Consider the following 22,932-nt stretch of genomic DNA (forward strand, 5'->3'; position numbering starts at 1 on the left):
CCCATAGCTCAAAGAACTCCTGACCAGAAACCGGGAGCTGGGTTGACTGAGTGTAAGGGAAGAAATGGTGTGTAGTTTGGGAGTGTCTGGGGTGCCAGTTTCTCCCCATTTGATGTCAGAGAGGCCTAACAGAAAAAGACAGCAATGGCTCTCCTTGTTTAAGGAGGTTCTGTATATTTGAAATTACACACAATGACAGTTTGGCTCCAATATAGTTTTAGAATATAGTCTGATATGACAAAATAGGGATTTTTTTAAAGCCTAATATTTTATTTCCTTGTTAAGGATCAGTTGTTAAAGGAGAAGGAATTCCTCTTACCCAAGAGGAATCGCATTGCTTTAATTTAGCAACGTGAGGTGAGGCCTGCCAGTGCCAGTGAGGACTGGGGCACCTGCTCTGAGGGCAGGCAGTCAGAGTGAGTCTCATCCACTGGGGGGCCAGCCTTGGCTGCATTCAGAACCCAGGTACTGAGGTGGCCACTCCACCACTTGGGCACTTGCATGTGGATGAGCTAGAGTTATCCATCAAAACCAACACAAATTGTGCAGATGTTGCTGCTGGCAAAGAGGCACTCAACTAATGGAAAACAAGGGCTTGGAACTGGACAGAGCAGGAGTGGAAGCTTGGTCCTGCCTCTCAGGGTTGTGTGACTTTACTCAAGTCCCTAACCTCTCTGGGGCTCAGATTCTTCACTGTCAACATGAGGAGTATAACACCTCCCTCCATGGGCTGTTCGAAGGAGAGTGATGTGAAGCACACATAAGGTGCCCAGTTACTGTAAAGCCCGACTTAGATACTAGTGATGAGTGTTTCCTTTATTTGTGGTCACAGCAAAAGGCCCATGGAGACTGTTGTAACCAGACAGGTGAGCAACAAGTGCCCAGCGTTAGGCCAGATGGCTGCCACTATGGTCGATTTTCTAATTTCTTTTCTTTTTTTTTTTTTTTTGGCTCTGTCGCCCAGGCTGGAGTGCAATGGCGTGATCTCAGCTCACTTGCAACCTCTGCCTCCCAGGTTCAAGCAATTCTTCCACCTTAACCTCCTGTGTAGGTGGGACTACAGGCTCCCACCACCAGGCCTGGCTAAAATTTTTTTTTTTTTTTTTTTTTTTAGTAGAGACAAGATCTCACCATGGTGACTAGGCTGGTCTTGAACTCCTGACCTCAATGATCCACCTGCCTTGGCCTCCCAAAGTGCTGGGATTACAGGCTTGAGCCTCTGCACCCAGCCTGATTTTCTCATTTCAAGCACAGGAAATCCATTGTGAAGCACAACCCAGGAAGGCTGCCTGTCTATTGTTGCTCCTCCCCTGCACAGCTGAAGAGACTGACACTGACACACACTCCAAATTGGCTCCCAGGAACTGGAGGGGAGCTGGAGGACCAAATTCCTACAGCTGGCACTGCCCTCAGGCTCTCTCTACAGGCTTCTGTGCAAACCAAGCCCCCCGCCAGCACACACAAAATAACCAACCAAACCAAGGAAAATGGAACCTAGTTAGTGCCTCAGTGCCCCTGGACTTCAGTGCTGATGTAGTAGATGATAAAGTTGACCAGATGTCTGAGGTGCTGCTGCCCCTGCCCACACCTTCTCCTCTGATAACAAGCATTTTCTAAGGGAAATCAAGTCAGGGCACTCGGGGACTGTTTCCCTAAATGCCCTGCGTGGGGGTTATCTGGCTGTAGTCAAATTCAATTTTGTTTCCCATATGAATCCCATGAACAGATGATTAATTTTCATTTGGCTTATGCTGAATAACACACAGATGTGCATGACACACATGACAGGAACATGTGTTCACACATGTAACAGGCACACACATGGATTTGAATTAAGCACAGCCTCTAGTGGAGTATCTATTTTTTAAGGTAGTGAACAGACTGCATACGGAACAGAAGAGATTAAATTTTCAGAGAAATTTAAAGATACAAATATATGCATCATGTCACAATGGCATGTTGTTTAGGGAAGTCGGGAAGTCTAGCCCCAAAATGTGTGGCACCTGAAAGTGAATTTGGTTTTATGGAATGGACCACGGAGGTGACAGATTTCCTCACATCCTAGCACAGGATCTGCTTTCACTAAGCGTGTGAACAAACAGAAGAATAAGGCAGGAAGCCCCTCGAATACTTTCCAGTGTGTGCCCCAGGGCTCCCCTAGGTGAGTGGAGAGTTCCTGGCTCCCCACCATGTGTCTGTCTGGGGCTGTGCTCATGGGCACTTGGCCCTGTGCCAGAGGAATGTCTATGTGCAGGAAGCAGCCACCCTGCCTGGGGCCCTGCCCCCTGCTGCTGGCCCTCAGCCTGCCCCGTCCGCCTCCAGGGACCCCTCTGCCTTCACAGCCCCGGGAGCCCTGCATCCAGCAGACCATGCCCGTGCTCTCTCCCAAGAGCTGGGCCTGCCCTTCAGCTCCTTGCTGTCAGTTCACACAGTATCACAGACACTACAGCTTCCAGACAAATGCCCTGTGTGGCATTCCTCCCCCCAACAGCAGGGCCTGACCACCCTCAAATCACCCAAATCCATCTGTGGAAAAACCACAACTCTGAGAAGAGCCTTCCTTCTGCTGAGCCCACTCAGCCTGCCTCAAAGTCTACCCTGGGCTCCATCCCCGCCTGCCCACTATGCAGGAGGAGCAGTCCTCAGACCCTGCCCCTGCTCCTGATGCCCCCACCCAGGGAGGCTCCTTGGCTCCAGGCCCTCCCCGCAGGCTCAGTCCAGCTGGGTCACTGGTCTCAGCCCACCTGGCTCTGCTGGACTTGGTGGGTGCAGTGAGGGCTGGGACTGAGAAAAGTTGAAGCAACTCCATTCCCCTTACTGCCCACTTTGCCAAGTATGGACACCTGCCTGCAGCATCTCCTGCCTGGGGCCAAAGAGCAAGGAATGATTTGTGTACCGATGGTTATTTGGGGTATGTGAGCTCCTTGAATAAAAACCCTCTCTTGGTCACCGCCAAGCTCAATTTGAAGGCCTAAGCCACCCAGTTTGACCTTCTCACACCCAGGCAAGCCCAGCATGGGGCCCTTGGGTCTTAACAGGTGTCCTGTCCAGAGGGCTGTTCCGCCAGAATGGTACCAGCGTTGTGGAAGGTGAATGGGGACAGCCTTCAGAATGCCACCTTTTCCTTAAAATGGCGTTATCACAGGTAAGCCTTGATATGTTATCGTTTAGACTCTGCACCAACAAACTGTGCAGCATACCACCATTGGTCAGTGTGAGGCCCGTACTGAGGCTCATCAATCGAAAAGATCTTGGATGGGGTGAGTGCCTTTGACTCCTTTCTTCCTCATCCAAGCAAGGGTGTAGTGACAATGATCTGCCGGGGTTTAATGCCGGCTCTGTCTGCCCACCAGACCTGGGTGCTGAGCTCTGACCAGCCCGGGAAGCCCAACCCACAGGAGCTGCGGCATCAGAGCTGGGTCTTTGGGAAGGTGTGGGGGCTTTGGGAGTGGCAGCTCCCCGCCTCCCACAGTCCCAAGCCAGAGAATGGGGCAAACTTCTATGCATGGTTTATCTCTAAATTACCAATCTGCTTCAGACCAGACTCGTCTATACAGTATAGAGTTATTGCTTCTATGACAGGTGTTCTAGAAGCCTTGGTGGCTTCAAAGTCTGAGAAACACGGACTGGCAACTTGGGTTGCTGGGTCTGTGGGGGCGTCCACCTGCAGGATAGACACCCCGCAGGTGTGGACCACCTGGGCCGGCATGGCCCCTGCAAGCAACTGGAAGCATTCTGGGGCTGTGTTCTACTCTACGGCGTCAGGCATGAAAGGCATGCAAGGGTCGCAAGGGGAGCACACAGGGTCATTTCCAAAGGGCCACAGCATGGCCAAGCGGGGGCTGAAGTGGGTGTGGGGTTTGTCTTCATTTTTGGTACGAGTAAACAGGCAGCACCTGGAACTGGTGCACTATTTACAAAGCCTCTTCAATAAATAATTTAGAGAGAATTCTACCCGAATGGCTCTAACGTTTGTACATGAATATTGTACACAATTAAAAATAAATAAGGCAATATAATACAGTTTTCTCACAAATAAAAAGGAAGTTGTTTTTCACCAAACCCCAAGGAACATTATGGCTAAACACAGTTCCTGAACTCCCAGGAAGTGGCTGGGGTTTGGAGTTGCTGATGATGGAGATGTTTGCCCCTGAAGTGGAGACCTTGCCAAGCCTGCCATGGGGTCCTTTCCAGAACAGTCGTGAGCCCAGAAAAGGCAGCATGGTCCCTGCGACGGCTTCTTCCTGCTGCCCTACACGTGGCCACGCCTTGGGCAGCTTCCAGGACGCACATGTGTGACCTCCCCGGCTCTGTGAATCCCAGCACAGCACAGCGTGGCTGGCTCTCTGCTCAGTCTCATAGGCCAAACCAAGGCGCCACCGGGTGGGCTCTGCTCAGGCCTGGAGGCTCTGGGGCAAATCTGTTTCGGGCTCACTTGGGTTGTTGCCAAACTCGGTCCCTTCTGGTTGTGTGAGCGACACCCGGCTTCCTTGCTGACTGGGGCTGGGGTTGCCGAGTGGCCTCTGGTGTTGGCTCCTGGCCCCTTGTCTTTAAGCCAGCAGTGATGGAACCGTCTCTGTCACACTTCAAATCTTTCCTGGCTCTCCTGCCTCCCTCAGCCATTTCAAGGGGCCACGTGACTGCACTGAGCCTACCTAGATAGTCCAAGTTCCCCTCCCATCCTTAGATCCCTAACTAATTCCACTTGCAAAGTCACCTTTGCTGTGTGACTGAGCCCTGGCCACAGGGCTTAGAACTGGGACAGCTTTGGGGGCCACTCCTCTGTCTGCCCACCACCTGGATGACCTGAGGTGGGCAGCAGTGGGGGCAACAGGATTGAGGAAAACCAGACTGTGCCAGGGGCTCTGCACCTTTCTCAATAGCCCGTGGGTCAACGACAGCACCGCGACGAGCTGGGGGAGGCAGGGCAGCCGCACTCACCGCACTACACTCTTATGGGCTCCCTGTGGCTCCTGTCTGAACTGACTGCTTCAAATCTGGCTGGGATAGACAAGAAAATCCTAGTGGAAAGGCGACCATAAGGACAAATCATTTGTCCTGAAGAAAGGAAAGCACGGGAGCAGGGACAAGGCAGGGCCTGGAGGAGGGGTTGACAGCAGGGCCCCAGCCACGTTCTCAGCCCACAGCCGGCTCAGAGCAACCCTGAAACCTCAGGATGAGCCCAGGAGCCCTCAGAAGCCCTCGGTGGCAGCCTGGAGATTCCACATGAACATAAGCTCCTGCGGATGCCCCAACAGCAGCGAGAGGACCTGCAATCATCTCCTTCTGCCCTAGGAGCTCATGGAAGCCCAGGCCCCACTGGCACAAGGTGATGCCAGAACACCAGGAGCGTGAGTGGACCGCGGCATGAGGACCACCCAAGGAAGGTGAAAGCTGCCTGGGCTTCACCCTCACAGTCTCCAGTGGGGCCATGGGGTCAGCCATCCTGTGGGGTCATCTGGCGTGGCCCAGGAGCTCCCTGTCATAGCCAGGGGAAGGTGCTAGAAAGTCATTGGTCAAAATCACTCTGCAGGAAGGTGCCTGAAGACCATCCTGCCTCTTGCACCATCACAGAGGCCACAGCTCTGACCAGAGAGAAAGGAGAGCGGACAGTGCTCCCTGCAACCCCATCTAGATACCTAGTCCACACCCTCAGGACAGGCAGACAGGGGGCCCTGCATGCAGCCTCTAACCACCTCCCCTGCCCAAAGCCATCCACCCTGCCCACCTCCGTCCAGACTCGTGTCTCAGCTGGAGCCACCAGGCATCACTGCGCTGGCTGCCCTGCAAAGCCCCCGGGGTCTGGCTTCCCCCAGCTATGGCCCAGGCCCCTACGCCCCCACATGGCCACACAGCTGAGGCAAGGTCAGGCTCTCCCTGTGCAGGAGGCTGCCTCTGACACACCACGATGGCAGCACCCAAGGACATCACCCACCTGCGCGGACAGAGATCAACCTGGAACAGGTCCCACACACGGGTCTACACTCCAGGGAAGGAAGTCTGGGCTTCTCTCTGCTCCTTTTCTGAAAAGTCGGGGCCCACAGGAAGGGGTTACAGCTGTTGAGGAGCAGTGAGGAGGGGGACCCCCAAGCCTGCTGGCTTTGAGCAGAGGCAGGGCTCAGGCCTCACGTGCAGTCCACAGAAACCTCTCTGACCACATCTCAGAGTGGTGCGTCTTTGGACGTTCCCCTACTACGGTGCCTATCCAGAAGCTTCTCTCCTGTCTCTAGTCACCTTCCTTCCTGTGACTGAGATCCAAGGTCTCCACAGCCCAGACCTCTGACCGCTATTTCTGGATAGTCCCTCCCCACTGGCCCTGTTGGACCCCTGTCCCCTCATTCTCATCTTCATCTTCATTGTGCCTATTTAGAGATTGTCAGACATCAACACTATCACTTGCAGTCAATTTCCCTGCAAATTACAACAGAGACACCTGCACTCACGACCATCAGCCAATTCTGAAACTTCGTCCTGGAGGGTTGATTCTGCCGGAGAAACAGCATCTTCCATCAAGGAAACTTGCTCATGGGTGCGAGGGCGGCTCATACTCATAAGTGGAGCCTCACACTGTGGATAAATGTAAAGGATCCAAGATGCCACAGGGAAAGGAAGAAATGACACACTTCGTCTTCTCTGAACAAACACAGTGCCGGTGCAGGATGGGGAATGTCCAGGTGTTTTAGGAGCTAGAAGCCATCAGCGGAGGGGTGGAGAATGCACAGGTGTAGCAAGAAGCCGATGCTGGCCTTGGTTGTGGAGAGGGGGTCACAGGGTCCCCTGAGAACTCCAGAAGACCTGCCTCTGGCTCTTAGCAAAAAACCACACCTGAAAGCCAGCAGCCAACACTACCCATGCAGTGAGAGGCAGCTTCTCAATTCTCCCCAAACTGTCCAGTCCAAGAGTGGACAGCTCTGTACTGTGCCAGCACTTGTGACCTTCCCAGAGAGGCCTGACTTCCCACTCTGGCTCCTGAAGCTGCTGCCCAGGCCTGGAGCTGCCTGTATGTCAGGTCCCACCACAGCTGGGTGGACAGGGCTGTCTCAGGCCACACTCTCAGGGAGCTCCTCGGTTGCTCTGCCAGCCACACTTCAGTGGCTCTTGCTGTAACCCTGGTGGATGCTCTGAAGGTCTTGATGTTGATGCCAACCCAGCCAAACCTGAACAGGCCTGCTGGAAAGTAACAGTGCTCCCTATGCCACGGAGGGGAGGATGGAGTGGACGCCTCTCCAGTGAGGCCTAAAAGTGTGCACAGTTGGGTGTCTTCCCCTCAACGAGTCACTGCTGTGCTGCGTCTGCTGGGTGGTTGGCCCTCGGGCCACAGGCCACGCCTGGACAATGCTCCGCCTCCACCCTGGCCACTGGCTCCCTGCTCTGCTGGTCTTGCTGGTCCTGGCTGGAGCCACCGTGGCCTGTGTCACCCCCGGAGCATTCTCACCCTGTGTGCACCCCAGAGGCCCACGTGGGCTCCACTAAGCCTCCTTCCCAGCCGCTGCAGAAGGCAGGTACTGGCCCTGGGGGTGTGGAGGGAGCCCAGCCCTGAATGAAACTCCAGGCATGGGGCACACTGGGGGACGTCTGCCCTGAAGGCCAGCTCTCCCATATGGATATATTTTCCGCTCCAAGCCCAGGGACCTGATTTGGGAGCCGTTTCCATCAGTCCTGCCTTCTAGAAAGTATGTCAGCATCTCGCCTTTGCCCTTGACACTGACTTTGCCTCGGCACACAAAGTGGTAGGGGCACCTTCTCAGCAGCCGGTGGACTTCCTCAGTCACCTGTTAATGGAGAGAAGTGAGCGTTACTCCAGGGCAATGAGGGGGACTCCTCTGGAAAGAAACCAGAACATTCCATCCTGCATCTGTCGCTGTTCACCCTGACTGCCCAACCCTGGCACTGGGATGCGGCTTTCCCAGCTCAGCCTGGCAGCCAAGGCCCCTTCTCTTGCTGAAATCACTTGGGTCACTATGTAAAAAAGACAGCCCTACAAACCAGGGGACTCAGAGGAGTCTAAGGGGCCAGCTCCAGAGGAGACTCACTGCCTGTTTCCTGGACAATAGGAGGAAGCAATGTTCACTGAGCCAAGAAGCGTGGCCCAAGGAGCACCCAGACAGGCAGGCAGGTGTGCAGAGCTTGCAGGGACCTGGCACCAGGTCTGGATGTGAGCTTCCATGGTGGTTCCGTGCCCTCCACGCCAGAGGCTGCATGGGACCCAGCTCCAGTTGCTGGAACAGAGAAGAGCAGAATTGACTCTCTGGGTTCAGGGCTCTAGATGTTTACAAGTTGGGCATACAGAGTGTAGGGGGCAGAAGGTATCCCCCTCAGCTGGAAGAGACAGCAAAGAGTAGAGTCTAGGACAAAGCCAGACTTCCAACTAACTTCTGGGGGCAGCAGTGTGGTGTCAGTGGGGGTGCAAACCAGCCAGTTCACAGAACCCTGGCACAGCTGCCTCTGCAACCCTAGGTCAGGGGAGGAAGAAACCAGCATATGGAGGGCAGCGGGCAAACTGCCCAGAGAAAACAGGGACGTTTCTTGACAGGTTAACAACCAGTATTTTAGCTCAAAGAATTTATGTTTCACAAAGTTAGGAAAAAGATAAAGAATGAGGAAATACTTTCTAGTAGATACAATCAGTCCTGTGAACAGAGGACACTATCAGTGTCTGTGTTATGTTGGAGGAATGATCTTTCTTCCTCCCTGTATCCCTGGCTGCTCCTCCCCCTCCCACAAACAGTCATCAAAACCCTGGCATCTTTTGTTAAAAGAGCTCAATCCATGCCAAGCCCATCTTCTAATGCCCAGAGCTGCAGAGGGTGGCCCCCATCAGCGTGGCAGGGGCGCTAGGAAGCCCAAGCAGGGGAGGGAGGACAGAGGTCCTGTGAGTGCAAGGGTTGACATCCCAGACAGCCGGGAGACACCTGGCAGGGGATTAGTCAGAGGCCACCAGTGAACAGCCTGTGCGTGGAGCAGGGGCAGGATGGAACAGTGGTAGGCTCAGATCTGATTTTAGAAACTTAAAAATGCAATGCTGGTGCAGGGCAGGGGCCAGGCTCGGGTGGACAGAATGGAGCTCTTATGAAGTTCTCCCCTGGAGAGTCCGGTTTTGGGGGAATCCTGCAGAAAAGCGCAGGATACAGTCAGGGTAAAAAAATATACAGCACAAAGTTCTGAAGGTGACGGTGGTGATGGCTGCACAGCCACGTAAATATACTTACTGCCACTCAACCGTACACCTAAAAAAAAAAATGACAAATTCCGTGTATACCTTACCGTGATAAAAGAAATTAAAAAAAAAAAAAACTTTAAAAAAGAGAAAGCAGAAATGCAGACCTGCTCCACGGAAGCCCCGTCTATGTTCTGAGCAGGAGAGGAGAGCTCCAATGAATATTTTGACCTACCTGTCCCTTAAACTGCCCCCATGAATAGCTGCTGTCAAGTGCCTGGGGAACAAGCCTTCCCTCCATGGCCTGTGGAGACCTACAGTTCTCAGGGAGGTGGCTGCAGGGCTGAGTGGCCCCTCATAGGCTCCAACTTATTTGTGGGGACTTCATCCTGGTGGTCATCAGGCCCGAATCAAGTTTCAGGTTTGTTCTAAGGGAAATCCCAGAAGCCAGACCACACTCCTCCACACTGAGGAAAAGCAGAGGCCACTGCCTTCTAAACCTTTCCATGGCTTTTAGAGGGTGTCAGCTCACCTGACCTACCCACAAGTTCCTCAGATGAGGTGGACACACACAGCACCCTCCCTTCAAACACACATGAAAGCCCTTCCTCCTTATGGCAGCCAGGCAGGGGCCAGAGTCCTGGGACGTGCAGGGTGAATGAGAGCTGCCAAGCTGCTGGGATCAGTGACTCAGTGCTCCCACCGCTGCACCTGGCCACTCAGGAGCCAGCCCCCAAGGCTAAACGACAAACCAAACAGCAAGCTCAGTATGCACGGGCCAGGATGCCCTCCAGAGCAGACAGACCAAAATATGCAGTTCCTTCTGCCCTGCTACTTATAGGCTGCAAAGTAGGGATTCAATCCTGGCCCCTGTGCCTCAGTTTCCTCACCTGAAGAATGGGCACCCACGCCTTGGGGGTTTCTGGGTGAACTGACCTGGATTCTGCCCTGGACCCCTGTGCTGTCCATCCGACTGGCCACGTTGACTGTGTTTCCCCAGATGTCGTACTGGGGCCTTCGAGCGCCAATCACTCCAGCCACCACCGGCCCAACATTGATGCCTAGAAAACAGCCCCCCACAACCTATCATCAGTGGGAAAAGTGTAACTCATCCCACCAGGACCACGAAATGCACCTGATGCTGCTCCTGGTGGAGAAAAGCCTGATCCTTTCAGGCCCTTGCTTCCTGGGGTCACCTAGCGCCAGGCTCCTTCCTGAAGCATCACACATAACACCACAGAGAGGCAGCTGCTTTGCTGCACAGGTTCCCCTGGGCAGGGTCCCGTCACGACACTGCCCACTGCACTGGGGAACAGCACTGGCTGTTCGAAACGAGTCCTGATCCTGGAGAAAAGTCCCCATTCCTGGAATAGCAGCCTCTGTGCGGAGCCTTGCCAAGGGAGCAACTCAGAAGTATGGACTTTCAGTCTCTGTGATTACAGGGTGTGTCCCCAAGTGCATCCTCTCTTCCAGAAAAATAGCAGCATTGGACCTTTTCTCAGAATGTGACCCTATGGCTATTTTAGAGCATGGGTCTCAGAACTAAGCAAGACGGTACAGAGTGCTCTGAAGGGAGGGGAGGGGATGGGGTACCTTCTGTGTCCAACTGTCCTCTGGACAGCTGCAGACCAGCTGAACAGCATCACAACAACCCAGCCACACCCACACTCCAGTCACCCCTTGTGCAACTTTCTGCAAAGTGCTCACCCTCTCTGAGCCTGGTCTTCCTCCCCTGTAAGTAGGGCACACACCAGGCTGTGATGCCCAGCCCGTCCTCAGCAGGAGAGCAGGGAGCCAAGCATGCTGTCAGCTCTCCTGTGAGAGGTGGCCGGTGGCAGCCACCTCCTGCAACTGGGGCTTTCTGGCCTTGGCCGAAGCCACTTCCTATCTCCCCCTTCCATACTTGTGGACTAATTTTTCTGAATTTATCCTAGTAAATTCCTCTGATCTCCTGGGCAGGGCATGGGGGGTGGGGCTGGCAAGGCATGGGAGGAGCATGGGAGCGGGGCACACAGTGGTGTGAGCTGGGGCAGGTGGGCATGGGAAACCCAGAGAGTAACGCCAAAGGGCCACTTTCCAGATAGCTACAGCTGGGGGGAGTCAGGAAGCCCCCCGTTAACCCCAGGTGCCCCACCCACATAAAGAAGACTGGGCTAGCACCAGCCTGATGGGGAGAAGGGCCCTTAGAGACCTTGGTCCAGCCCCACTGCATGACCAGACACGAGGCACAGGGCCAGGCTTGCCAGCTGGTCCTGTTGTGGGAAAGTGAGGAGGAGAATTTCTCTGACCCACCATCAGATCGATTTCCAGGCACATCAGGAGCTCTGCTGACCAGAGCCCAGGGCCCAGCTGGCTCACTCTGCCCCTGCCCTCTGGCCAGACACCACACCTGAAGCCTAGCTTGCTTTTCGGGACATCAGAACTCCACAGCTCTAAGTGGATCACCTGCCACCCTTCACACTCATACGCAGCTCCAAGGTTTGTTTTTAAGGCTACTGGATGTTTGAATTCTAAAACAAACCGTATCCTGGACTAGTAGAAATTTTTTCTGGTAAACTGTCTACCTCTCAAGAAAAAGTGAATTTAGGATTTTAAAAAACCCAACAAATCACAGTTTTATAAAAGCTGGAAAGGAACTGGGGCATCCAATGGTTTTTCCTCCTCATGACACAGGTGAGGGAAGGTGCCCAGGAGCGCAGTGGGGCTCCCATCAAGGCCTTTTTCTGGACAGCCCGTGGGGCCTCAACTATGTAGCCATGGCTGTCGAACAGAGAAAGGGGCATTTTCCTTCAGCTAAGTGTGGACTCAGAGGAGCATCTGAACGTCTCCAGGACAATCTAGATTTCTAGTATGTTTCCTGAGCTAGACAATGAATCTTAAAAGTCCTACGTCATTTTCTGAAGCATCTTCACTTCCACCAGCAACTTCCAGGGGCAACTCAGTACACAGGTCCCCATGCCCTCCTGGTGGCACCACCCTCCTTCCTGTAAGACCAGGGCACCACATCAGCTGATCCTACCCTGAGGCGGGTGTAGGAAGGGTGTTCCACGTGGATGGACAGGATAGGTTTAGAGCCACATACCAACTCGGAGGACGAAGTCGTTGTAAGACTGGTAGTTGATTTCATCCAGAACGTCAAACATCTCAATGGCAAAGTCCGCCAGTGTGCTCAGGTGGGAGGAGATGGACTTCTTAGCCTAGGCATGAACAGACGGGGTCATTACATCTGGCAGCACAAGGCAAGAGGGGGCCAGGGACCAACCTGCAGTGGTCAACAGCCGCACTCTCAGGGGCAAGCTCTCTGGGTGCCTGGCTACGGGCACATGTATCATTCCATTCTACAGGCAGGAGACTAAGGGAGAGGCAGGGTATTGGCCAAGCCCTAGCTCCTGAGGGGCAGAGACAGGGCCCACCCAAGACTGCCTGCTGGAGTAGGGTGGGGTGGCCCTTTCCAGTGGGAGACCTGGTGTTCAAACTCCAGCTTGGACAGCGTTGCCACTGCCCATGGCAAATGAGCAAAACAAGGACAGAGATGCGTGCCGGGGAGTCGACAACTTCCTTCCTTGAGATTGAGGCTGTATCATCATGTACGTGTGTGACAAGGTCCTTTCTCTTGTGAAACAGTGACAGGTGTAAGGTTTCTAATTTTTATTTTTAAAGGGAATTTTATTAGTCCTCACAATCAGGAAACTAATGCTTTTTAAAAATTAACAGACTTTATTTTTAGGGCAATTTTAGGTTTACAGGTAAGTTGAGCAGATAATACAGAGTTGCCATATAGCCCTTCTCCCCAGAGTTTCCCCTATAGTTAACGTCTTACTTAAGTGTGACACATCTGCTACAACTGATGAACCAATATTGGTATATTGTTATTAACCAAAGGATGTAATTTAATTAGAGGTCACTCTTTTGGTGTTGTCCATTCTATGCATTCTAAATGCATGACATGTATCCACCATGACAGTATTACACATGATTCACTGCCCTGAAAATCCTCCCTGCTCTCTGTTCATCCCGCCCCTCTCCTGACCCTCAGCAACCACTAACACTTTTACTGTTACTACAGTTTTGCCTTTTCCAGAATTTCATATAGTTGGAATCATATAGTATGTAACCTTTTTAAACTGTTTTAATGTAGCAAAGTGTATTTAGGTTTCTCCATGTCTTTTCATAATTTGATAGCTCATTTCTTCTCACTCAATAATATTCTACCTTATGGATATACCAGAATTTCTTTATTCATTCACCTACTGAAGGATACCTAGTTTGCTTCCAGTTTTTATTATGAATGAAGCTCACGGACGGACATAAGTTCTAATCTCATTTGGAAATTACAAAAAAGTGCAATTGCTAGGTCATCTAGTAACATTATCTAACTTTGTAAGAAACCACCAAACTCTCTCTCACAGTAGCTGTCCCATATTTCATTCCCACCAGCAGTGAAGGAGAGTTTCTGTTGCTCCATATCCTCACTGGCTTTTGTCTCATCAGTGTTTTGGATTCCAGCTATTCTGACAGGTATCTAGTGGTATTTTATTGTTGTTTTCATTTGCAAATCCGTAGAGCATGCAATGCTGAGCATCCTCTCACATGCCTGTCTGTCATCTGCATCTCTTTTGGTGAGGTGCGGGATCGAATTGTTTGCCCACTTTTTAACTGTTCTTTTTTTTCTTGTTGAATTATAAAGGTGCTTTGATACTATAGATACAAGACCCTTATCAGACAAGTGGTTTGTAAAGATGTTCTCCTAATCTGTGACTTGACTTTTCATTCTTTTGACAATATTTTTCACAGAGTAGGAGTTTTAAATTTTCATGAAGTCCAACTTACCAATTTTTTCTTTCATGAATCATGCTTTTAGTGTTGTACTGAAAAAGTCATTGCCAGACTCAAGGTCATCTAGATTTTTCTCCTATGTTAACTTCTAGAAGTTTTATAGTTTTGCATTTTACATTTATGCTTGTTGTCTATTTTGAGTTAATGTTTGTGAGGAGGATAAAGTCTGTATCTACACTTTTTTTTTTTTTTTTGCATGTGGATATACAGTTGTTTCAGCACTGTTTGTTGCAAAGACTATCTTTTCTCCATGGTATTGCCTCTGCTTCTCTGTCAAAAACCAGTTGAATATATTTCTGTGGGTCTATTTCTGGGCTCTCTCGTCTGTTGCACTGATCTATTGCATATTCTTTTGCCAGTGTCACACTGTCTTGATTACTACAGCTTTAAAAGTCCTGAAGTTGGACAGTGTCAGTCCTCTAGCTTTGTTCTTCTGCTTCAATATTGTGTTGACTGTTCTGCGTCTTTTTATTTTCCATATAAACTTAGGATCATTTTGTCAATGTCACAAAATATCCTGGTGGAGTTCCGATTGGACTTGTGTTAAAAATCAAATTAGGAAGAAGTGGCATCTGAATGATACTGACTCTTCCTACGCAGGAACACGACTCCCAGTGACTGAGATCTTTGATTTCTTACATCAGAATGTTATACTTCTGCTCATATAGATCTCGTACATATTTTGTTAGAGCTATACCTAGTATTTCATTTTTTGGCTACTGATACAAATGGCATTTTGTTTGTAATTGCAAATTCCAATTGTTCACTGATGGCATCTAGAGAAGCAATGAACTTTTTATATTAACTTTATATCCTGGAACCTTACTATAATCACTTCTTAGTTTCAGGGGCTTTTTTCTGTTATTTTTGTTATTAATTCTTTTTGATTTTCTACATATACTGTCATGTCATCTGCAAGCAGATTCCTTCCCAGTCTGTATGTCTTCTGTTTTCTTTCTTGTCTTACTGCCTTCCAGTATAATGTTGAATAGAAATGGCGAGAGAGGATGTTTTCGCCAGGTTTCCCAGCTTAGGGAGATAGCATTTAGTTTCCCTCCATTAGGTATATTAAGCTGTAGATTAATTGCAAATTTTTAAAAATCAAATTGAGGAAGTTTTCTTCTATCGCTAGTTTCTTCAAAGTTTTTTTAAAAACCAGGAATGGGTGTTAGACTTAAATAATTTTTCTGCATCAATTGATATGATTATATAATTTTTCTTCTTTATCTTGGTGATTTGATGAATTTCATGAATTCATTTTGGAATACTGAAACAGCCATGTATATCTGGAAAAAAATCCAACTTGGTTTTAGTGTATAATTCTCTTCAATCATTATCGAATTCAATGTGCTAATATTTGTTGGGAGTTTGTACATATGTATTCATGAGAAACACTGGTCTGTAATTTTATTTTTCTGTGTCTTTGTCTGGGTTCGGTATTAGGGTAATGCTGGCCTACAGAATGAGTTAGAAAGTGGTCCTGCTTCTGTCTTCTGGAAGCGATTAGAGAACTGGTATCATTTCTTTCTTAAATGTTTGGTAGAATTCACCAGTGTATGCATCTGGATCTGGTGCTTTCTGCTTCAGAAGATTATTAATTATCAATTCACCTTCTTTAATAAATCTAGATCTACTCAGAATAATTATTTGTAATTATTCACAGTTCTACTGTGGAAAAGGAGAGTGCAGTGCTGATGTGAGGAGAAGAGAGGGGCAGGTGGGGAGGCAGGTGGGGAGGCAGGTGGGGAGGCAGGTGGGGCTGCTGAGGAGGTGGGCTGGTGGGGAAGGGAATGGAACAGGGCAGGGGGACGGTTCTGGGTGAGGTGTCTAACAGGGCAGAGCTGGGGCTGAAGGAAGTTCCTGTGAGCAGGCTTCAGTGCTGACTTTCCCTAGGAGATTGTGTCTGGAGTGAGCCAGTAACAGACAAAAACAGCACTCAAGCTGCTCCCGTTACCCCAGTATAGGAACCTACCCAGGGTCCCGGAGCAGTTTAGGGCAGGGCTGGGGCCCAGTCCCCAAGTAGGCAGCCCAGGCTGTACTCACCTTGGCCCCCGAGGTGGGCGCTAGCCCCACAGCGGCCATGTAGGTGCTCCCGATGGTCTTGATCTTCTCTATGTCTTTGTAAAAGTCTTTTTCCATGAGCTTTGTTTAAAACACAAAACTGTTAAATATGACATAACATTTGAGAAAAGTCGCTGCAGCCATCAGCCACCAGGAGCAACAGTAGAGCTGAAGAACACATTCAGGAAAGCAATGTGTCTTCTTTGCTTTGGGCAGACAAGTTTTAGGACTATACTGGCAAGAAGAGGTGAGGAAGGACAGTACAGGACACATTCCTGTCCCCCATAGGTGAGCTTACAGTCACCAGGAGAATCGGTGGGGTGGCGGGGCCGGCACAGTGCCTGGCTGGCTGTGGGGTGGGGGAGCTAGAGGTACCCACCTGCCTGCCTGTCTGTAGAAAAGGGTGCCCACCTGCCTGCCCATCTGTAGACAAGGGCCTGGAGGCACCTACCTGTCTACATATCTATAGATGAGGGCACCCGACTGCCTGCCCATCTGTAGATGATGGCACCCACCTGCCTGCCCATCTGTAGATGAGGGCACCCACCTGCCTGCCCATCTGTAGATGAGGGCACCCACCTGCCTGCCCATCTGTAGATGAGGGCACCCACCTGCCTGCCCATCTGTAGATGAGGGCGCCCGCCTGCCTGCCCATTTGTAGATGAGGGCACCCACCTGCCTGCCCATCTGTAGATGAGGTTGCCCGCCTGCCTGCTCATCTGTAGATGAGGGCGCCCGCCTGCCTGCCCATCTGTAGATGAGGGCGCCCACCTGCCTGCCCATCTGTAGATGAGGGTGCCCGCCTGCCTGCCCATCTGTAGATGAGGGCACCCGCCTGCCTGCCCATCTGTAGGTGAGGGCGCCTGCCTGCCTGCTCATCTGTAGATGAGGGCACCCGCCTGCCTGCCCATCTGTAGATGAGGGTGCCCACCTGCCTGCCTATTTGTAGACCAGGGCCTGGAAGCGCCCGCCTGCCTGCCTATTTGTAGACAAGGGCCTGGAGGCGCCCGCCTGTCTGCCTACCTGTAGATGAGGCTGCCCAGCCCTGGCCACTGTAGATGTCCCAGCCCTGACATTTACAACATGGAGGACAAGCACCCAGCCCCACCCAGTGGCCCTGGTCCCCTATCCTAGGGTCCTCTCCTATCATGGTTGGTCTGGATCCCAAAGGAGACAGAATGCCCGTGCTTCCTGTGATTTGCTTTCTCTCATTCCAGCTATAGAGACTGTGACATATTGCGAGACACACAGAATTTAATTAGGTGAAGGGGCATCCCAGTCACCCATCAGCAGAATGCACTGCCACTCCCGGGTGGGGTCAGGATGGTGATGTGCGGCCTCACCTCATCAAAGTCAGCAATGATCTCGTTGAGAAGCCGCAGACACTCCACCCCCATGTTGTTGCCATCCAGCTCGATGTAGAAGTCGTTGAAGTTGGGAATGGAGGCGAACATGACACCCACCTGGGAGTAGGATTGGTAGTAGAGGTCCTGGAAGTTCAAAGAACAGGTCAGGATGGGTCAGCCAGGCGAGCACCAAGGGGGCGGCCAGAGCAGTGCCGGGAAGTGCCGGCCAGGCGCAGCTGGGTGCTCACCATGTTCCGAGGGTTGGACATGAGGAAGTGCTGGGCGACGTGGGCAGGCAGGAGGTTGAACAGGATGCGCCTGTTGTCCAGCTTCACCTTCTCCATGTCCTCTCGCTCCTCCTCTGCCTGGGGCATCATGAGCCTCGGTTAGTCCCGTCTATCACGCAGCCTTCGCTTGTCCCCACGGCACGCTTCTTTCTATCTAATCATCCAAACTAGACTCCAGGTGTGCTGATGGTCTACACCCATGCTCCTGTCCTTCCTCTGCACCAGATACATGCATGACTAGATCCACGTTACTGGGCGGGGAATATCCGCAGATGTCTGCCTAAGTCACCACCCCATCTGCTGGAATGTCCAAAGGACAAACTATGGCTTCACCTCATTTCCAGGGTCTGCCCTGCCCCCAGCTACCTCCTAGGGACCAGATGCTACAGCAACTCTTTCTCAGGCAGGTGCCCATCCACAGGCTCCACCAGCCCCCGACCAGGTAGCTCCTGATATGCCCCCCAGGGCACCTGTCCTAGAATGCCTCGCACCCAGGAGGGGTGGAGGGACACTTTCCTAAGGCTCCTGTTTCCTCTGGAATCTCTCTGGCCTTCACTAAAGCCCATACCCCTCTGGGCACTGAGACAAGTAGAACCCTGCAGAGGCAGATCCAGGGCCAGTGAGCTCATCCGAGTGCCAACTTCCAGCCGCCTGGAGCAAGGAGTAAAGACCCAAAAGGTCCTGCCATGGGGACACAGCAGAGCAGACAGCAGGAGCCGGTGAGTCCCAGTCTGCTTACTGCTAGCTGCAGGACCCTGCAGAGACTGATTAAGCTGACAGCAAAGGCCCCATTCATGGAGAAGTGCTGGCGGCAGGGCCCAGCACAGCCCTAGGAGGCAGTAGCCACTGGGGTCCCTGTTTTCCCTCACACAAAACCCAACTCCCGAAAGGAGTGAAGCTTGGGAATATTCTAAGTATGTGTCAGCATTTATGGAGGCATCAAACTCTTGAACGTAGTTAAAAACTGTGCAGACTGCCCTTGTGTGGCTTGGAGGCCAGCTCCCCTGGTTCATGTTACCCCAGGTGGCTGATGACCTGACCAGCAGATGCAGCCTCACTGTGCTGTGGTTTCTCTGTTGTAAAATGGGTGTAACACACCCACTTTTAGGGGGACCACTTGTAGGGTTGTACTTAACAAGGGCTGAGGGGACAGCATGACCCTTCGTAAGCCTAAAGAGCACAGCTGCTTTCTGGCAGTACTGATATTATCAGAACTGAGTTGGCCAAGAACACACCACGAGACAGCACTCAGTGATTGCACCAGCTAAAACAGAGAAGTGGAGATTTCCAAGGACAGAGGTGAGGAGGCTCCGAGCCTTAAGAGTCAGGTATGGGGAGAGAGACCCAAGATGGCCGATTACTAGCAGCTCAGGATTGTAGCTCCCAGTGAAAGAGCAGAGAACGAGAGGACCCCACACTTCCAGACGAATTTTTGTTGCTCACGGATCAGGAGATTCCCAGCGGAGGAGCCCCACAGGTCGCCAGCACGCTCCTGTGGCCGGGGCAGCGGTTTTGCCGGCACCTTGGCGCAGCGGTTCTTGGTGCAGAGTAAACGGGACAGGGTCCCCTTTTGGTCGACGTTTGGAGCTCCAGTAAGGCAGAGTCGCCTACTCAGCTGATTGAAAAAGGGACTTAAGAAGGAAGTCAGACCAGAGATTCCCGGGCAGAAAAGCACCATCAATCTTAACGCCGCTGTTTTAGCTGGCGCAGTGGGTTGCTCAGATTCTGGTGCTGGGAATCAACAAGTTGGACGTCCACTCAGAGACCTAATTTGAAAGTCAGTAATTACAAAGACGAGAGGTGGATAAATTTACAATGATGGGAAGAAACCAGCGTAAAAAGGCTGAGAATACCCAAAATCAGAATGCCTCTCCCTCTACAGGTGATCACAGTTCCTCATCAACAAGGGAACAAGGCCTGATGGAGAACGAGTGCATTCCATTAACAGAATTAGGCTTCGGAAGGTGGATAATAAGAAACTTCTCTGAGTTAAAAGAACATGCTCTAGCCCAATGTAAAGAAACTAAGAACTTAGAAAAAAGGTTTGACGAAATCCTAACGAGAATAGACAATTTAGAGAGGAACATAAGTGAATTAATGGAACTGAAGAATACAATACGAGAACTCTGCAAAGTATGCACAGGTTTTAACAGTCGAATTGATCAAACAGAAGAAAGGATATTAGAGGTCGAAGACCAACTTAATGAAATGAAACAAGAAGACAAGATTAGAGAAGAAAGAGTAAAAAGGAATGAGCAACGTCTCCAAGAAATATGGGACTATATGAAAAGACCTAATTTACGTTTGATAGGTGTACCTGAATGTGACGAAGAGAATGAATCCAAGCTGGAAAATATTCTTCAGGATATTATTCAGGAAAACTTTCCTAACCTAGTAAGGCAGGACAATACTCAACTCCAGGTAATACAGAGAACACCACAAAGATATTCCTCAAGTAGAGCAACCCCAAGACACATAATCGTTAGATTCACCAGGGTTGAAATAAAGGAGAAAATTCTAAGGGCAGCTAGAGAGAAAGGTCAGGTTACCCATAAAGGGAAGCCTATCAGACTCACAGCAGACCTCTCACCAGAAACCCTACAAACTAGAAGAGAGTGGGGGTCAATATTCAATATCCTCAAAGAAAAGAATTTTCAACCCAGAATCTCCTATCTAGCCAAACTAAGCTTCATAAATGACGGAAAAATAAAATTTTTCATGAACAAGCAAGCACTCAGAGATTTCATCACCACCAGGCCTGCTTTACAAGAGCTTCTGAAAGAAGCACTATACACAGAAAGGAACAACCAGTATCAGTCATCCCAAAAACTTACCAAAGGTAAAGAGTACCTCCATAATGAAGAATCTATATCAACTAATGGGAAAAATAGCCAGCTAGCATTAAACGACAATATTAAACTCACAAATATCAATATTAATCCTAAATTTAAATGGATTAAATGCCCCAATCAAAGACACAGACAGGCAAATTGAATAAAAAGTCAAAACCCATCGGTACACTGTATCCAGATCCATATCATAAGCAAGGACACACAAAGACTCAAAACAAAGGGTTGGTGGAAGACTTACCAATCAAACGGAGAGAAAAAAACAAAACAAAACAAAAAACAGGAGTTGTAACTTTCGTCTCTGACAAAACAGACTTTAATAGTAACAAAGACTAAAAGAAACAAAGAAGGACATTACATAATGGTAAAAGGATCAATGCAACAACAGGAGTCAATGATCATAAATATATATGCACCCAATATAGGAACACCCAGATACATAAGACAAGTTCTTAATGCCTTATAAAGAGACTTGGACTCCCGCACAATAATAGCGGGAGACTTTGACACCATATTGTTAATATTCGACAGATCAACGAGATAGAAAATTAACAGGGACATCTAAGATTTGAACTCAGACCTGGAACAAGTAAACTCAGTGAATATTTATAGAATTCTTCACCCCAGGTCCACAGAACACACATTTTTCTCAGTATCACATTACACCCACTTTGAAAGTGACCACATAATTGGAAGTAAATCACTTTTCAGCATTTGTGTAGCATTTCACAGACTTAAATGAAATATTGGTTGGCTGTTTGTTTGTTATTTTCTTCCCTTATTCCTTCCTGTCTCTGCTGTTAAGCACAATTATCGGCATAAAAGAGGTTTTTAATACCTATTTTTAGATTGCATTCCAGCCCGGGCAATAGAGCAAGAATCCTGTTCTCTCTCCCACTTTCTCTTTCTCTTTCTTTCTTTCAAAAAAGAAAAAAAGAAGAAAGAAAAGAAAAAAAAGAGTCAAGTATGAAGATGAGGGTGTATATGAAGCCAGGCAGGGCATGAAGGGAAGGCCTGGTGCAAATCAGTGCAACCCACAGAGACAGACGGTGCCAGGTGTTTCTTCTTGTTCCTTAAGGCACATAGGCCAGAGGCAGATGAAGATGAAAGAAACCCAGAGGCCATAACCTTCCCAGTCAGACCACAGCTGAGGTCTGGCTGCCCAGATGGGCTGGAGCTGGGCTCTGCCCATGCAGCGGCTGTTTGGGCACAGTGCTGGCTTATTCTGGGTCATGCTCAAAGGTCAGAAACCTTCCACTTCCAGTCTCTGATGGTCTCCCAGGCTGCTTTCAACTCAAGTTCCCATTAGTAATGACATTCTGGACAAACACCTATCTATAGGACCCACATTATTAATTACGTGTTAACACATCATGCTCCAATATACACAAAAGAAAGGTTTGTAAAGGGTGACTGTTGAGAGCAAATTCTAATGCATATGAGAAATCATACTGTTTGCTGAGAGCGGCAGTAAAGAAAACCTAGTCGGCCCCCTGAAGTGGAAAACTGACCCCCTAAAAGCATAAAACTGCTCAAAGCGTTATAAAACGGTAACCAATATGAATATGTCTCACACCGGATGAATTTATTCTTTGAACACAGGATATGTGACTCTTCCCTTTGTTCTCTCGTAAAGAGTGCTTTCTAGTTTGTCTTTAACCGATAGCAAACATACACTAGCTGCCTGGTTAGTTTACCTTTAACCAATGAAAGAACACAGAGCATCTGTGTAAAACTTGTCACTGGAAAGTAAAGAATGAATACATGGGTCAGAGTCTGCTCTGGGATCTCAGCTGGAAATGCTGTGAGACCCCTGCTGCCTCACTCTCTGGAATCACTTTTTACTTTCTATCTCTGTGTCTGTTTCTTAATTCCTTCAGCGCTGCCTGGGTTGGGGTCTCCACGGCTGAGCTGTCTCAGCAGGTGAAATGAAAAGAAAGTAAAAACTGTTTTATAAAATAATAGCTTTATTTATTAGTGGCACAAAAATTTTGCTGTCTCCAAAATACTACTGTCAATGTTAATAGTATTTTGGTGTAACCTATGTAATTGAATATGCTTCCATTAAGAACCAAAATCTACATTTATGGTATTATGATTTTAAAAACTGCATCTGCATTCTGTTTATTGCCACATTTGGATTAATGGGCTATCAGAGCAGCCGCCCTTCCGAAATCGCCATATAGCTCTTAATCCATCCACAAATGCCAAGATTTTTGTTAAAATTTGACAGGGAAACATCTATCTTTCCCTGTGCCACTTATTTTCATGAACCAAGCAGAAGTTGAACTGTTATATATTTTAACAAAGATGATGAAAATTCCCAGAAATTCTCAGTCTATAAGATTTTCCCATCAGAAAACTCTATTTATAAGAAAGAGTTATGGGCATCACAT

The 22,932-nt window shown here is 49.7% G+C and overlaps 1 protein-coding gene across 1 annotated transcript in view; it reads right to left on the reverse strand.

The window, feature by feature from the left end:
- Positions 1 to 924: 924 nt before the first annotated feature.
- Positions 925 to 22,932, reverse strand: part of ADCY1 (adenylate cyclase 1) — a 126,529-nt gene continuing 104,521 nt past the window's right edge. The window contains exons 15-20 of the mRNA XM_012458522.3: positions 17,649 to 17,765; positions 17,398 to 17,544; positions 16,037 to 16,135; positions 12,240 to 12,354; positions 10,094 to 10,218; positions 925 to 7,772 (exon numbers count right to left, since the gene is read on the reverse strand). Coding sequence (XP_012313945.3) covers positions 7,470 to 7,772; positions 10,094 to 10,218; positions 12,240 to 12,354; positions 16,037 to 16,135; positions 17,398 to 17,544; positions 17,649 to 17,765 — 906 coding nt within the window. The 3' untranslated portion in view covers positions 925 to 7,469. The remainder of the gene's footprint in view (positions 7,773 to 10,093; positions 10,219 to 12,239; positions 12,355 to 16,036; positions 16,136 to 17,397; positions 17,545 to 17,648; positions 17,766 to 22,932) is intronic.

The sequence above is a fragment of the Aotus nancymaae genome, unplaced genomic scaffold, assembly GCF_030222135.1.
Source record: "Aotus nancymaae isolate 86718 unplaced genomic scaffold, 86718_ANA_hifiasm-v0.15.2.pri h1tg000065l, whole genome shotgun sequence".
Classification (NCBI taxonomy): Eukaryota; Metazoa; Chordata; class Mammalia; order Primates; family Aotidae; genus Aotus; species Aotus nancymaae.